At 40.1% G+C, this 18,284-nt stretch overlaps 1 protein-coding gene across 3 annotated transcripts in view; it reads right to left on the bottom strand.

The window, feature by feature from the left end:
- Positions 1-18,284, bottom strand: part of ITGA8 (integrin subunit alpha 8) — a 172,316-nt gene that overhangs the window by 70,719 nt on the left and 83,313 nt on the right. For all 3 annotated transcript variants that reach the window (XM_008692079.2, XM_040645373.1, XM_040645374.1), the window contains exons 14-15: positions 5,728-5,773; positions 3,444-3,551 (exon numbers count right to left, since the gene is read on the bottom strand). In XM_008692079.2, coding sequence (XP_008690301.2) covers positions 3,444-3,551; positions 5,728-5,773 — 154 coding nt within the window. The remainder of the gene's footprint in view (positions 1-3,443; positions 3,552-5,727; positions 5,774-18,284) is intronic.

Here is an 18,284-nt window from a genome sequence, read left to right as displayed (position 1 = left end):
TTGAATTTATGATCACATTCAATATGATACATTAGTCTGAATAGGTCTGATTGGAACAAAACATTAAATCAATTTAGAACCCTCATCACATAAATTCTAAAGGAAATTCTGTCTATAGTGCTTCTAATACATCAGAAGTTAGAACAATACATGACAAATCCTCCTAAAGCAGCCCTGACTCAATGCACCATTAGAATAATGATACTGTGATTTAACGGTGTGCATAGCCATGCATGATGGAGAAAGAATGAGGTGGCTATGAAACAGGATTTAAAAGTATAAAGAAATTCATTTTTCTTTTTTTTTTTAATTTTATTGATTTGCTTCAAGTAATCTCTACACCAAACGTGGGGCTCGAACTCATGACCCCAAGATCAAGAGTTGCATACTTCTGTGACTGAGCCAGCCAGACACTCCTCATTTTTCAATCTAAGCACTTTGATTTGATTTCAGTGACAGCAACTATTTTGCATAAAGTTAGGCATATTGGAAAAGGTTTTCTTACATTTGGAAAGTGGATAGTGATGGTCTTTCACATTTGTCAAATGAAATAGTTTACTAAATACTTTTTATTTTTTTAATTGATTAATAACAATATTAGTATTTATTGTGGGGTTTTATTATTTTTTCTAATTTGGAAATGCCAGTAGCAGATACTTTATAAAACTACACAGTTGTCTGAAAGACACATCCCAGGTAGCCTTCTCTTAAATGGTTTTCAAGTATAGAATACAAGGTTATATCATATACAGACAAAAACTCTAGGAAAACAAATCGACAAATATCTGTCAATCATTTTGGAAATATTGACCTAAATTCCTAAAATAAGTTTAAAAAGTATCAGAGAAACACATTCTAGACTAAAACAGCTGTTAACTTTCATCTTCAAGTACCCTGAGCCACCATTAATTCCAAATTTTTGCATGTGAAAATGAAATGTTTTTCAAAGAATGCATGTGATAGAATGAAATATATACATAAAGACATATTTATTCATTTGCCCACACAACAAATTCCATCTTACCTTAATAATATGATTTAATGCAATAAGGAAAACAGCCCATGAAAAGAAACATTTTCTTATAACTAAGTAATATTCTTTCCATAAAACCAAACAGACCTCATATCTATTAAAAATACTTAAAATTTCATTTAAAAAACCCCTAAGAATCCTTAGAAAAAATGACCTAGTTTAAAATAGCACTTTATGTCAGAGCATGCCACACCCAGATACTTGAAAGCATCCAGCGTAGGGTCCATTCAGTTGTGCATGTGGGACCACCAGGCTCTTTGGGGAAATACTGAAGTCTTAGCACTCTTGCCCAAGGAGCTCCCACAGTTCATTTCCGTGAATCACACCAGGGTAAGGACAGACGCTGGCTCTTTCACATATTTTCTCAGCTAAGGTTTTCATTATAATACTTTATGGTTTTAAACCATTTAAAAATGTGCTTAGGGCATTTCCCAGCTACTTTCAAAAACTGGTAAAGGAGAGGGCACACCTCCCGGAATTGGGGAGTGCCCGAAGGACGTTTTTTCAAAGATTTCTTCAAGGTCTTCCTCACACCCCCACCCCCAGCCCCGACCTCCACCCACAAAGGCTTTGACACCGGTATGAACTCTTGTCAAAAGGCCATCAACAACACGCTGAGATTGGGTGGAAATAAGTTCTCTGGGTTAAGACTGGTTTGTTTTGCATTCTGACAGTCTCAGGAACTGAACATACTGTCTGAGTTAGACCACACCTTCTGGAAAATGAGGGCAAATCTCAAACACTCCAAGTATTTGTTGATTTTTCAGAGGATATACCCCGTTGGCATCACCCAATAGGACAGACTTCTGACCTTTGAGGACCCACATATTGAGAAACAAAGCGCCATATTCTCAAGCTCTGTTACAACTGAATTCCATTTGTAGTTCTTTCAGATGACCAGAAGATTGAGAAGGAAAACTTTGAGAAGTGATAGAAATCTTGTTCTCTATGGCCCACCAAAGGAACCATAATTCTACTAATATTCGTGATGATGAGATCAGGTCCACAACAACAGAGTTGAGAGCACAAAAATTGTTATTTTTACAATTGTCTTTTGTCTAATTGTGCACACTAAATTACAAAATGGATGTATGTTTTCAGCACAGGAAACTGAGTAATTGAACCGAAACCTGACTATTAAAAAAAAAAAAAGTCTGGAAAGGGGTATCCATAAGCATATGCAATTGTAAAAGTCAAGGTATTTTTTCTATTTTCAGTTTGGTTGATATTTATTTGAGCATGCCAAGAATCTAAAAGAGAGCTCCAAATTTTGTTACATTGGGAATTTCCACAAATGTTTTTATGCTTCTCCTTTCACTTGGAGCCTGTAGGTTGGAGAAGTAGCCTTCATGTGATAAGTTAACAATAAAAGATCAAGATAAACATCATGTGATAGATCCTTCTTCTTCTTTTTTTCGAAAGACTAACTCTATTTTTTTCTATATCTGTATTTGTTTCAATCTCTATATCCTGAAAAACATGAGTGCACATTCATGCCTCCCATTCCAGGTGAGTAGCACAAGAAATAGTCTAGCTTTCCTCCTTTCTGTATTTGTATCTTTCTTCTCTGACTTTGAGAAATATTGCTGCCGTTATCCTCATCGTATTTGCTTACATCTTTGATCTCTCTGAATATTGTTGTCTTAAAATTTTTTTTTGAGCATAGTTGGAAAAAATGTTACATTAGCTTCAGGTGTACAAGTTAGTGATCTGAGAAATTTATACATCACACTATGGTCACCACAAAGTATAGCTGCCATCTGTTCCATTACATCACTATTATAACGTCATTGACTGCATTCCACTGCTCTGCTTTTATTCCTGTTACTTACTCATTCCATAACTGGAAGCCTATATCTCCCTCCCCACTTCACCTATTTTGTCCAACCCCCACCTCCATCCTTTCTGACAACCATCGGTTTGTTCTCTGTATGTATAGCTCTGTTCTGTTTTTTGTTTATTCTTTTTTAGATTCCATTTATGAGTGGAATCATATGGTATTTGTCTTTCCCTACCTGACGTTATTTCACTTAGCGTGATACCTTCTAGGTCCATTCATATGTTGTCTCAAATGGAAAGATCTCATCTTTTTTTTAATGGCTGTGTAATATTCTAGTGTGTGTGCGTGTGTGTGTAGAGCAATATATTGTATATATTGTAATTTGTATATATAGTAATATTTTATATGTATAGTAATTCTCTGTCTATATATATCTATATCACATTTTCCTTATCCATTCAGAAAGATGAGCTCTTTGTTACTTCAATCGGGTGCACAGACCCACGGCACAACACGGGACCCGAGCTTCTCAGAGCTACTCTCAGGCCCCACCCCGGAAGCTGCATCATCACAAGAGGCCCACGTGATCTGCATCCGCATCCGGGTTTGAGAGGCACTGGGCTAACTCACCAGGCCACCGCTGACAGAGACTCCGGAATCTGGCATGTTTTATTCTCCAGATTGATAATCATTGGGTGCAGCAAAAGCTGGGCGTCCACAGTCACCACTGGCCTCGCTCTGCAGGGAGAAGACACAGGGTCACAAGGAGCCACATGAGCGACACCCCACTGTCGGAGCCCACTGCCAACATTCCCAGCCTTTGCGCCAAGAATTTGCCTCGCTGCGTGAACAGGTGGGCTCCAGACTTAACTCGTTACCTAACACACACGTGGTCGCTCGTGAACGCCAGCGAAGGGGGCTGCGGGTCTGTCAAGCAGAACCGCGCTCGCAGGGCTGCTGTGTGTGGGGTGGGCTCCAGGGGTTTGGTGAGCTCGCTGTGAAGTGCGCTCTGGGATCTGCTCTACTCGTATCTGAGGACACGCATCCTTCTGTACTCACTCATGCCTGTAAGCCCTCGAGTTTGTAAGTTGTCTTTCCTGATGGGCCGATGGGTTTTGATTCTGAGGGATAATTTTCTATCCATGCTTAGTGGATTGGGCTAAACGCCTGAGGGCGGGTTGACAAGATCATGGCATACTTCACACAGAGCCGTGGTTCTCAGTCCTGACCGCAGGACAGAAGCACCGAGGAGTTCTCCGAGGGGTCAGAAAACCTCAGGGGGTCAGGGCCGGGCATCGGAACGTTAACCAAACCCTCCAGGTGGTTCTAATGTGCAGCCAGGCTTGAGGAGCCGCACTAAATATTCAGGGAAGTCAGTTTTCACCACCCAGGTGAGGATAACGAGACAAGCAAGTAACTCACTGGGGAAGGGGACTGGGCAGTGTTTAAAGCTCTGTTCTAAGACAGGAAAGCTAAGAGCCAAGTCTCCAAATGAGAACGTAAAATGAGGTTGTGCTGGGTAAGTTTTCCTCTGAGGGGATGGAGGGCCATGCTTTGGGACGGTGTGTGTTTAGGGCACAACTTTAAACAGTTTCATGATTACCACATGGAGCCCCCCTGGGAGTTTCCCCAAACTCTTTTACACTATTTATCTGTGCTTTGTTACGTAATTTTGTCTTTAATATTGTGTTAGTCCTTGAAAAAGCAGACAATAAGACTGAATTAGACCCGCAGGACAATCACTGGGGCAAATACCCATGAGGAAAAAAAGGGTGGGAGGGAGAAGGCTGGCAGCCAGCTGTCAGACTGTGACGTAGGTAGGTCTGGTCCCTGTGAAGGAGTGAGGAAAGGAATGGGGGCTGGGTGGTAGATTTAGACCTTAGCGACTAGAGCATGACAGTTCATCAGCCCTGAGTGGGGCATCATCATGGCCACCACAAGCATAGCCTCATCCTTTAGATACCTGAGCTTTTCAATCATCTGATTCTCTCTGACCCGCAGTGGTGAGTGGTGGGTATACATCAGTCTGTGAGTATGTCTTGGGACTGATGAAGGAGAAAAATCACACTTACTTGAGGAGACCTAACTTTAGAATTGCTCTGGGGGTTGGGCTAGGTTAGCATTATGTGCCCAGAACATGCGGGGCTCTTCTCTGCCTTTTGTTTTGATATCCTGATCTAATGTCTTGAATTCCTATAAAATTCTTTTTAAGAAGAAAAAAGAATCTAAACTTTTTGAGCACCACCTGTCTACCAGTAACTTACTATTCTGTGTACTTTACGTGCAGATTCTCATTTAATCCTCATTTAATCCTCTTCACAAAATTAACTTCTAAAGCGAGTGTTGTTATCCCTATTTAATAGACAAAAAATCAGAGGCTCAAAAAGTTGTAGGACTTGCCCAAGTCTACACATGAGTGAGTGTGTGGAATGGCTAGGCTTTTGAATCTAGACCTGTCAGATTTGAACTGTTGTTCAGTAGTTGCTTTTGGAGTATTAATTCCTGATACATTCCATTCCCTAACTTAGTCTCCACACCTGATTTATAGAAACCTCCTCCCTCTGGTACCCCTTCTCTATAAGCACATTTTAATGCATTTCCAAAGCGAAGAGAAGAATTCAGACATAGTACCATCTAAAGAATGCATCATTTTATAAGTTCTGCTAAGATCCATATCTTCATTTAACATTATGTTAGTACGGGCTGGATGTTTGGTCATGAGGTATGATATTAAAAAGAGAGTTGAAAGAAAGGAAAACAGGTGAGAGCAAAAATTCCTCCAAACTTTAAAAAGAGCATCTAAATGTTCTCCCAAGTAAATAGTTGGGATATACTCTTGAAGGCAAAACTAGTGGCAAAAAGGAAATGCCCTTGAAACAATTAGAAGAACATTTGCATACCACAAACCACATACCTGTACACAGCTACTTTTCCTGTCCCGAATGCACCTACAATTAAATCTAAAAAAAAAAAGACAAAAACTGAAAACACATGCACACATTTTAAAGAAACAATCTAAGCTCATACTCATTAATAGCATATAGCAATTCCTGAAATGCAGATTGTAGAGTGAGGCTCATCCAGAAAGAGCAGCAAATTGCACCTTCCTTAAGACATTCTGGAAAGCATGTTGGAACTTCACTGTAACTCAGTAGGACATGCAGACCAGTAGATCTCAATCCCTTCTGGACTCAGGAATGCCAACTTTCTAGAAATGCTTTAAAAATGCATCATAACACCATTTCTCCTATCCTCCAGATTGAAGGCCTACATTTTAAGGAAAGGGAAAGGAAAAAACCATGTGCTTTAGTGCCTGTATCAGGCATGTTACACACCTGTCTTCCCTTTCCTTCCAGCAACAACCCTGCAAAGCTGGTCTTATTACCCACAAGGTGCAGCATTTTGACTGTCAGTCCTTTTGATACAACCATTTGCTCTTTATGAAGCATGGATGGTGCATATCCTCTTGGCAAAGAGATTAGTAGTTTATGAACCAATTGATGTGTCATTATAATTACCTTAAATAACAACAACAACAATAATAAGTAACACGTGTTGAACATGTACCCTAGGCCAGGAATTCTTTTGAACATTTGACCTTAATTATTCCTAACAAGAAGCTAGGAAGTCTCTACTATTTGCACAGTTTTGCAGCTGGGTAAATTGAGGCTTAAGAAGGTGAACCTATAAATTCACTGAAGTCCACACTAGGCGAGATGTGGGGCTGGTTTATGGCAGTGCTGGGCGACAGAACAATCTTCGGCTGTCTGAGGGGTAACGCTCACACTGATCGCAGTGCTTGGCTAATACGTAGGTAAAGGGGTCTGTTTTTCTAAATCTCATGTGTGATGGTGATTCTTGGTAGATGCACCCAAACATACAAATGATAACAACTGAATCTGCAGAGTAAAATTTAGGTGTTGATGTGAGAAAACTGTCCCTGGTAGAAATAATGGCCACAGAAGAAAACTTTGAACAGTTGAGACCATAAGTGGTTAATCCTAGCAGAGCAGAAATGAAAATGAAAAAAAAAAAAAAAAGGAGGGGAACTTCTCTGGCCAGTCCATATGGAAAACCGATCAAGGAATTAAATTGGTTTAATGGAGTTTGCACAGGAAAATGATTTGTAGCCACGTTCCCTCGGCACTCACCTTTCCTGGACGTAGGAGCAGCATTGGACTGCAAACATGATTCCCCTTGGAGGCCGGAAGTGCCCCTGGCCTGAGCCCTCAGCTAATGATGGATGGAAGCAGGCGATAACCAGAACGGCAGCTTCCTTACCCCTCCATGACTCTGGAGCATGTCCCCAGCTCCCGCTGCCCACTGTGTCAGCCTGCTTCGTACCCACCTTCCTTCCCACGGCCTTCTGGCCTCCTCCCTTAGCAGTGTTTCTTTGGACCATTTGTCACATGACCTGCTTGCATTCTAAGCCTTGTCTTAATGTCTGTGCTGAAAGAACCCAGCCTAAGACAACAATAGTTGTTATTAAAAATGTTTGTTTTTCAAAAGAAACGGACTCCACCATCTTCAAGGTTAAAACCACAGTTGAGATGTCTCGTGTTTTATAGACAGAGAATCAGATTCAGATCATAGGTTCAAGACTGGACTCCAAAGCTCTGTATCTAAAAAAGTACGTATGCGAATGTTCGAGGAAGTCAAATGCAGTTCACCTTGAAGAGTTCTTTATTCGTGAGATTCAAAGACACAGTAAGAAAAAAGACAATGTGACCAACTATGGCTTACAGCATAAAATAGACTTTTCCAAAGATTCAGGTCTTTGAAGCTAGGAGCCAAAGTTTCCGAGTTTACCGATTTTTAGAATTATGTGACAGTTTCAGCTTTTTCAAGTATTTTCACATTTATTTTTTCTGTTGCATTCATCCCTCTCAGCATATCTGTGCATTTTTGCTATGTCAGAGGAGGAAGAGCTACTGATGTGAGGAAATGTGAACTCTGTTCTCCCCGTGTACCGTGCTCTCCAGGAGTCACACAAGTATAACATCAGTGGCCCTCAGCCTGAGCCCTATCTGTTGACCTGACGCCAGACAAGAGAGTTCTATTCTGAAAACCGATTCCAGGGGAATTATGTGCTTTGTTTTTGGTTCCAAATATGGTGAAATATTAATATACCAAGATTAGGTACTTTATAAAAGATGAGTTTTAAGAATGGACTGCTCTGGAAATGGCCAAGAAAACAAGACTGTAAGCTCTTGCAGGGCAGGAATCTTATTCTTCAGGCATGCCTATCACAACTACTTCATGGAATGGTTCAGGGTGAAGTAAAGGAAGAAAGAAAGAATCTTTGCATCCACAGTACCAGGCACTGGCCCAGATTGGGAACAGAGGCTTTAGAAATCCTTGAAATAGGAAAATAAGTAATAATGAGATAATGTACTAAAGATGAGTGAGATGAAGAAAATGGGACAGTTGTTAAGACAGGCTCATGGAAACCACAGTGAAATTCTGCTGGATTTTTGCATACGTGAGCGTGCACGTGTGCATGTACATATGCACATACACAGAAGCTCCAGATTCTAGAAAATTCCAGAAAGGAGTATAGAAGCTGCATCATAACTAGATCATCATTGTAGACAAGAAGCTGAGAGACACCCCCTGACAATAATGGACAAGAGGCCTCTTCATTTAGGAACTTTGACTCTTGTGCCTCAGGGTGGGAATTGTACTGCTCTGGAAAAATAAAGTAACTGGCAAAAAAGGCCACAATTTTCTTCATGAGAATGTGGCCACAGTTATTCAGAGGCCAAGAAAACAGTTATCTACCAGGAAAGTATGTTTGCCTTTGGAGACACCACCTTGGTATTGTGCCTGCTGGAAAAGGCCAGAAACATTTATGCTCAGGACCTTAAACTTCTGGGATCTCTCTAAGGGGGAGAATTGATCTGCCAATTTGTGTTCCTAACCAGTTTTCCCTTTTGAAATATGTGGTTTGTTTTTATAAGTACTATGTGTTTTCCATATATATATATATATATATATATACACACACACACACACACATACACACATAGTTATGTGATCCTTATATATGCATACATGTATATCGATGTTTGTGTATATATGTATACATACATATGTATGTCTATACACATATACACGTCTATAGAGATAAACATGTATATATATGCATGTATATATGTATATACACACTACTTTTTTTAATCTTACATAATTCTGTCATGCTTAGGAATTTAAAGGATAATCTGAAGAGAAAGTAATTTCGGTACTGATACTTGGATTCATAACTCTGCAAAGTTTCTTTCTCGCTTTGAGATAACAGGTCTTACACCATTATCTAATATTTATTTTTCTTTCTTTTGGAAACTTCTTTTTTTTTTTTTTAAAGATTTTTATTTATTTATTTAACAGAGATAGAGACAGCCAGCGAGAGAGGGAACACAAGCAGGGGGAGTGGGAGAGGAAGAAGCAGGCTCCTAGCAGAGGAGCCTGATGTGGGGCTCGAACCCAGAACGCTGGGATCACGCCCTGAGCCGAAGGCAGACGCTCAACCCAGGCGCCCCTCTTTTAGAAACTTCTTAAAGGCAGATTCTGAAAACAAAAAATTTTGCCTTTCTTTATACAAGACACAGCTATTTTTTTTTTCTTGAAGAAATAACTGGTGACTAAAATCCATTCTTTCCCCCTTAATCTAATACTATTCCCAAAACGCTGGAGCCCTTTGATATCATTTCACTTTGCCTGAGAAACAGTTTATTTTCCTTTTGGCTTTTGATGAAACAACTGCGTACTTTTAAGGATTCAAAAAGGGGAACATTAGCATGAATACAGGATCACTTGGCAAGAAAAAATAACCCTAAATGTGAGAGGTCATAGGAGATGTATTACACCTCCATTCTGTATTTTATTTCTCCAAAATTATTATTATTAAATGAGGAAGAAGAAAAGAGCCAAACTTTTAAAGTGGTACTTGGACTATAGAGTCTGATTTGATTAACCTAGGAAGGAAATTTTAGAGTTGGAAGAAGTTCTATGTGAAAACATCAGCTTTATTTTGAGTGTGGGCATAGGTGGGCAGGAGGGAGTGGAAACTTCCTAGGGGTTGGGGGGAGTCAGTAGGAGGGGAAACAGCAGGGAGAGGGGTGACAGTAATGCCTTAAAGGATTACCCAGAATCCTTTAGTGGAAGTCTCTTTGGCCATCCAAGCACCTTCATTTCACAAGATGTGAGCCTTCTTACCTGCTACCTTCTTACTTTTCCTTCCTACTCTCTCATCTTGTTGAAAAATGTACTAATGCTTATGTCTGGGGCCGAAAATGCCATCAGAGCCCTCCTTTTATATTTTGGAATTAAGAAACATTTACTATTTTAAAATAATCCTAGACAATGAGAATTGCCATAAAGAACTTCCAAACAATTGAGAAACATGGGGAAGTACAGCTAATAGTTGTATAAAAAGATGGCAATTACTCAAGACAGAAGGCCTCCTTAAACGTGACCAAAACAATGCGGAAATCACAAAGGAATTTTTAAGTGTAAATTCTTTTGCAAAAAGTCAAAGCAGGTCCAAAGAGAAATGAAAGAAACAGGCGAAGATGTTTATAATGTATATGCCTGATCAAATGTGAGTATTTTTCAATGTTTGCAAGAATGTCTGGCATGGAGTAAAAAAATAAATATTAATTATTATTAACCCTAATTCATACTGAACTCACACAAATTAATAATAAAACTATAAACATTCTAATAAAAAGGATGTAAAGAGGCAATTCACATAAAAATAAATAGCTATGACTAATAAATATATAAATAGACGTTCAGCCTCATTAGTCAGTAAAGAAATCCAAATGAAAGGAACAATGAGATGCCATTTTTGACCCTTCCATGGGAAGAGATGAGGGATTTGTAGGAGGCAGTGTTGGGTGGAGAGCAAAGGTCTGAGAACTCATGCTGTCTGTGTGAGGGAGGGTAAATGGGCACGATTTTCTTGGAAGGCAGGTTTCCAATCAGTCTGACAATGCAAACTTTTGCCCTGGTATCCGCACTTCTAGGAATTTGTCTTGAGGCTCTGTTGGACAATTGTGCAGACGTGTGTCAGACAACAGCTAACTTTCTAAACGCTTTGACTATACGAATTCCTTTGTTATAACAATCCCACGAGGTGCATACTTTAATTATTCCCATTTTAAAATGAGGAAAATGAGATACAGAGAAGTTAAATAGAGTACGGGACAAGGCCAAGTTTAAATTCAGGCAGTCTGGTGGCAGAGCCAACACACTTTCCTATTTCACCATGCTGCTTCCCAGAAGCACGTCTACAGGCCATTTTTTTCTCTCTTTAAAAATTTTAAAAATTAACTATATTATACATACAGTAAATTGCAGCCGTTTAGTATTCTGTTCTAAGAGCTTTGATCCGTGCATTCAGCCACCACGATCAAGAAAATGTCATCTATGCTGCCTGTCATCAAACCTGCCCCACCCCCAGCCCTGGCATGCACTAATCTGTTTTCCAGAAGGTCAAAGAAATGGAAGCATACGGTATGTAGCCTTTTGGGTCTGGCTTCCTTCATTTAGCTCAGCACATCTGAGAGCCATGTTGGTTGTGTCATGAGTTCACTCCTTTTTCTTGCTGAGGAGTGTTCCACTGTGTGGATGGCCCACAGTCTGTCCATCCCTGGCTAGCGGACACTTGAGTTGTTTCCAGTTTTGGGACAGTCACTAGAAACACATGTGTACAGTTTTTTTGTGTGTATCTACAGGCCAGTTTTGATTTGTAAACTCTCTTGTTGAATCTAACATCTTTGAAGCCCTCTTTTAAAGCAGTGTTTTATTTCAAGTGGAAAATTACTGAATGGAGGGTAAAAAATCGGGAATTCTAAATTCCAGTTCACTTTGCCACTGGTTTCCTAATGACTCTGGACAGGTTGCTATTCTCTGCCAAATGTCTGGCGAAATCTTCAAGGTTCTCATTGTTCAAGAAAGGCACGAGCTCTGCAGAATTGGTTGGGGCTGCATGACTGTGCCTTCTCCCCTGTTCCGGCCCAGGACTCCCCTGTGCCTGTTAGTGAGCCTTGCTTCTGCTGAGTTTGCCTCTCCTCTTGCCACCATGATGGGACCGCCAGTGTCTGGCTTTCTCCCTGGCTTACCCAGACTCGGGCCTCAGACCTGTACCTTCATGACTCAGCTGCCTGAGCTCATGATCCAAAGACTTCTGGCTCCTGTCTTAGCGTTACTGGTGCTCACAGTTCACAGTATCCCCTCCAGGCCCTTCTCCTTACCATCCAGGCACCATCTCTGCTCAGCCTTCCCCACAGCAGGCATGCATTTTTAAGACAAATGGTGATTGTCCAGCAGAATTGTTCACCTGGACCCACCCGGGCTGCACTCATTTTCCTACAAGGATGCTCTTCAGAGAAATGGTGGGATTAAAGATGATGTACAAAACGATGGGGTTAAAGGTGGTCAGTAAATATGGCAATGTTGACTTGTAAGTAGGTTATGAAATTGGCCTAAGTGTTTGGCACCAGAGAAACAGCTCATGTCTGTGGGAAGCAGGCATTTAGATAAGTCTCCTTGAGTTTGGCAAATGTGTTAATCTAAAAATAGACAGAGGCCGCATTTCTTCCTTGCTTTTTTATTGCAACATGCAAAATATTACTGAGAGGAAGGTTATGAGTTGAGGAAGAAATGCCTGACAAAAAAACATGGTTTTATCCCAGAAAGTAATAATCCTAACAATCTGTCTGAAATGCTTCCAAATGAACTCTGAAGAAAAACATTTATGAGTTGGAATGCAGTCTTAGGTTGCAACATTCTAATTTACTGAGAGTTTATTTTCCTTTTTAAAAAATCCCACACAAAATAAGAGTGAAATATCAACTGATGAGTCCGCCGCCTTAAGAAAACAGTTTTCCAAACGTTATTGGCATCCTGTGGCTGCAAGAATCACCTTTTTCCCTCGGGTACTGCTTGATGCTTTACTAGTTGCATTCTGTGTCACCGAATTAAAGGCATTTCACTTTATCCTTGGCGTGGCCACACTTCCAATAAGTGTGCTGTCTAGTCAGTTGCTAAAAGTCTTGGAGAAAAATCTGTTTCTTTAGGAACAGTCCCATTTATAAGTGGCTGCCTATTGGGAATGATTTCAGGTCTCCAGAAGAGCTTGGTATCTCACGAAGAGACACTTGCCCCACTTCCAGCCTGATAGATAAAAGCTTAGGATTAAAACCTTGTGGGACTTTACAAGTTTGTTAAGTGTTAGGGACTGAATTGTGTCCCTTCTCCCAGAGTTTGTATGTTGAAGTCCTAACCCCCAGTACCTCAGAACGTGATTGTATTTGGAGACAGGGTCTTTAAAGGAGTAATTAAGTTAAAATGAGGTCACGGGGGTGGGTCCTAATCTGATAGGACTGGGACCGGCACACTGGAAGGGAAGGTCATGTGAGGACACAAAGAGAAGATGGCCAAGGAGAGAGGCCTCGGAAGAAAGGAACCCTACCCACATCTTGATCGTGGACTTGTAGTCTCCAGAACCATGAGAAGATAGATTTCTGTTGTTTGAGCCACCCAGTGTGTGGTACTTTGTAATGGCATCCATAGCAGACTGACACACTCAAATACATATTTATAGAGTTGCAAGGGAAGCAGGAGAGGAGAAGAACATTCATGCAGTGGTTCCCTCATTCAGATTCCTTGCTGAGCACCCACCATAACCGAAGACCTATCCTAGGTTCCAAAGATTCCAAAGATTAAGGCACAGGCAGAGGGTGAGCAGATACACCCCTTGCCCTTGAGGCATTTATAGTCTATCAGCCATCTCTTCAAGGGCGCTTGTTTAAAAATGTAGACCAGTAACCCCCTTCCCCCCCATCAGAGTTCCTGGGTGTGACCTACTTCCCCAGGTCACTAATGTCCTGATAAGAATAAGGATATTAGATCTTTCCCCACCACACATTCGAGGAAAGGAGGAAAGAGTATCTGTTTCTGCAGCTGGCGTAGAGGAGTCATGGAAGGGAAAGGAAGCTGGGATGAGAAGGCTGAGCATTCCCCCAAAGAGCTTCACCTACTTTACAATTTAGCCTGAGGGCTGGCTGGACCTTGAGCTTTCTGTCGTACACTCACGCTGTCATGAATTTCTGTTGGAGTTGGTAGTTTTTAGGAAACCAGCTATTAATGTCATCACAGGAAAATGTCAAGAAGAAAATACAAAATCATGGCCATATAGAAAGAAGAGCATCACATGAGCAATGTTTGCAAAGATGAAGTACTGAGAAGGATTTTATTCAGTTAGTTATTTTGAAAATGTCTCATCCCTTCTCTTGTAGGAGGCTTTAGGCATATGTTACCTGAGTTATCACCTTAAGGCACAGGCACAGGTCTGGCTCAAAGAGCCTGGATCTCTGCCTTAGAGTGAGATTCCGAACCTTCCCACCTCCGTTTGATGGGTGGTGTTAAGAAATAACACCAATCGACTATGTAGAGTTCTTTATGGTGTGGAATCTGCCTTCACAACAGTCTTGAGGGTAGAGAAGCTGAGGTTAGGAGATGTAAGTGATATGTCCAAGGCTACAGAGGTGATAATGATGGGTGAAGAAGTGAGAATATGGGTCCTCTGACTCCAGTTGGGTGATGTTTCTATCACACTGGCTACTGGTTCTCCTGGTTTAGCAGTGTGAACAGCAATTGACATTTAAGTGTCCAGTGAATACAGAGCTAGGGTCAAGGGTTCTGCTTGTCAAGAATGAGTGCACCACTTGAATCGAACTACCCATGATCCCAGGAGAAGATGTCAGTTTATTTTAAAGGGCATCATCATCTCTGCTTACATTTCCATTCTCATTCTGCACAGGAATAAAATAGTTTACTGGATTTAAGTAGAGCTGGAAGACAGTGGCCAGGTAATAAGAGAGGAGAGCAACAGTTTATCTGCCAAGGTGTGTGGCTGTGAGGAAATTAGTTCATTCGTTCATTCATTCATTCATTCATCCACATTCATCAATTCAACACGTATTTACTACGTGCGTTCAGTGCCAGTCACTGCTTTGGGCACAAGTGATTCCATAGTGAGCAAAACCAAATCTAGCGCTTGACCTCACCTAATTCCAGTGTCCAGTCTAGTGGGGTGAAATAGATATTTATCAAATAATCACACAAATGTGTAATTTCAATCTGAGATAAATATTTTTAGAGAAAGGACAACAGTCAGGGAAGACTGCCTAAGGAAGTGACATTTGAACTGAGTTCATAAGTGGGAAGTGAACTCCCGGGAAAATGTCCAGGGTGTACAGAGACAGAAGGGATGCTTCAAGTGAATTGCTCTAAAATATGGCTTTTAAATCACATATTAATACATTAAAAATGACTTATAGAAAGCACATGCAATGGGAGGTCAGAAATAATGCAGAGGTTCTAAGTCCAGGAGAACTTCCTCCCACTCCTCCGCATCCTGCCCCCCCCCCCCATAAAGGGACCATGGCAAGGCATCAAGTTTTTATTAACTATATCTTTACAAGTAAGATCCAGTATAAATGATATCCTGTCATATTTATTGTTGCCTTGGGTTTCATAAAGAAACAAGCTTCTATGATTGTTTGGAAGGGAGTTAGTTCAAAGTTAAACTGACAGACTTCCGTTTCTGGTCCAGTGCAGGAGAAGCTTGGAAGTCACCACTCCATCTTAACAACAAGTAAAAAGCGGAACAAACTGAAAAAAACCCGACAGCTCTTCCTAGATCCCTAGGAGAAGTGAGGTCACAGGGCAAACTCCGGCTCCAAATGGGAGCAACTGACAGGCAAATACAGTGAGCCCCTTCCCGGAGCAGCAGCTTCCTTGGGAGCCAGCGCCGGATGCAGAAACCTGAAGAGTAGTTGATGAAGTGCTGGAGGCTCAGTGGAGATGACTCTGGGGATTAAATACTCCACTGGAGGGTGGGGTGGGGAAGAGGGTTGGGGAAAGGCATTCTTTCGTGAGTTTTCCCTCCTGGGTGTCTACCAAGTTCTAACTGACCTGGGGGATGAGAAATACTGACTCCAGCCCACTCTTGACATCCAGCCCAATAGAAAGAGGGGGACTAAGAAGCATGTATAAAGTTCACAGCCCAGAGGCATAGGCTCACCAAAACACTGAGACCTGCTCAGAAGAGTATAAAACACTTCTCCTCCCCCCAACACCACCCACCACCTTGCTATGGCCTTTTTATAGCAGTTCCTTTTATTCAGTATATCATGCTCAGTTATCATAATATTACAAGGTGTAACTAAAAGGCCAAAAATATATAGTAGGAAGAGAGAGAACAAGCATGAGGACCAGACTCAGACGCGGCAGGGATGTTGGAATTACCAGACTTGGAATTTAAAACAACTATGATTAATACGCTAAGGGCTCTAATGGATAAAATAGACACCCTACCAAAAAAAAAAAATAGACAGCATACAAGAACAGATGCTCAAGGTAAGCAGAAAGAGGGAAATTCTAAGAACCAAAAGAAATGATAGAGATCAGAAACACTGTAACAGAAATGAAGAATATCTCTGATGAACTTATTAGTAACCTGCACACAGCGGAGGACAGATACCTGAGCTAAAGGGTATATCAATAGAAACCTCCCAAACTAAGAAGCAAAGAGAAAGAAGACTGGGAAAAACAAAAAACAAAAAACAACAGAACAGAATATCCGAGGACTGTGGGACAACTACAAAAGGTGTAATGTATGCATAATGGGAATACCAGAAAGAGAAAAAAGAAAGGAACAGAAGAAATGTTCAAATAATAATGATGAATATTTTCTTGAAATTAATGTCGGATACCAAACCAAGACCTAGAAAGCTCAGAGAACACTAAAAAGGATAAGTGGCAAAATAATTACACCTGTGTAACTACAGAAAGAAAAAAGAAAAAGAAGGAAAATAAAGAAAAAAAATTCTGAAAGAAGCCAGAGGGGAAAAGTACCCTACTTACAGAGGAGAAAAGATAGCATTACATCCAACTTTTCTCCAGAAACCATGCAAACAAGAAGAGAATGAAGTAAAATATTTGACGCGTTAAGAGAAAAAAAAAAAAAAACCCTGCAAAATTACCCTTCAAAAGTGAAGGAAAACAAAGGCCTTCTCAGGCAAACAAAAATTGAGGGAATTTATTGACAATAGTACTACCTTCAAAATATGTTAAAAAGACGTTCTTTAGAGAGGAGGAAATGATGTAAGTCAGAAACTTGGATCCACATAAAGAAATGAAGTGATGGAGAAAGAATAAGTGAAAGTAAAATAAAAAATCTTAGTTTTCTTATCCTAAATTGATCTAACATGTAACAGCAAAATAATAGCAACACTCTATGTGACTATGTATATATATAACTAACACTTAGTATATATGTACATTTTATTTACACATAGTGTGTGTCTGTATGTGTGTATCATATAAATATATGGCAGCATTGATACAAGGAATAGAAAGGAAGAATTAGGATTATTTTGTTATTTATAAGGTACCGGCACTACATGTGAAGTGCTACAGTGTTATTTGACAGTGGGCTTGGATTAGTTATAAAAGTATATTGCAAACCCTGGAGCAACCACTTAATAAAAGTTAAAAAGAAATATATTCTAAGTAAAGAGAAAAAAATGGAGTCATATAAAATGCTCAATTAAAACCACAAAAGGCAGAGAAAGTGAAAGACAAAAATAAGAATAAAGAACAAAGGCAACAATGGAAAGTACTAACAAATATAATAGAACTTAATCTTATTTTATCAATAATGACTTTGAACTTCAATGGCCTAAACACACCAATTAAAATACAGATATTGTCAGGCTCAAAAAGCAAGGCCTAACTATATGTCGTTTATAAGACACACACTTTAAATATAAAGATGCATATAGAATAAAAGTAAGTGGATGGAGAAAGATACCATGGTAACAGTAATCAAAAGGAAGGAGGAGTAAGTATATTAATTTCAGACATAGTAGACTTCAAACTAAGCAAAGTTATCAGAAGTAAAGAAGGGCATTATATAATGATAAGGGAGCCAATTCTCCAAGAAGATATAATGATTCTTAACATGTATGTGCCTAACAGAGTGTCAAAATATGAGACAAAAGCTAATAGAAATGCAAGGAAGAATAGATTAATGCACTATTAGAGTTGGAGACTTCAACACCTCTCTATCAGAAATGAACAGATCAACGAGGACATAATTGAACTCAACATCAACAATCAGTTGGATATAACTGACATCCATATACTGCTTCATCTAAGAACAACAGAATGCACATTCTTCTCAAGCTCATATGGAATATTGATCAAGATAGGGCGTTATCTGGGCCATGAAACACACTCTAACAAATTTAAAAATCTGGAAGTCATACAATGTTTGGTCTCAGACCACAATGGAATGAAACTAGAAATCAATAACAGAGAGAGAGCTGGAAAATCCCAGAGTATTAGGAGATTAAATGACATATTCTAAACAACAAATGGCTCAAAGAAGAAAACCCA

The sequence above is a fragment of the Ursus maritimus genome, unplaced genomic scaffold, assembly GCF_017311325.1.
Source record: "Ursus maritimus isolate PB19 unplaced genomic scaffold, ASM1731132v1 scaffold_31, whole genome shotgun sequence".
Taxonomy (NCBI): Eukaryota; Metazoa; Chordata; class Mammalia; order Carnivora; family Ursidae; genus Ursus; species Ursus maritimus.
This window is presented reverse-complemented; position numbering and strand designations above follow the sequence as displayed.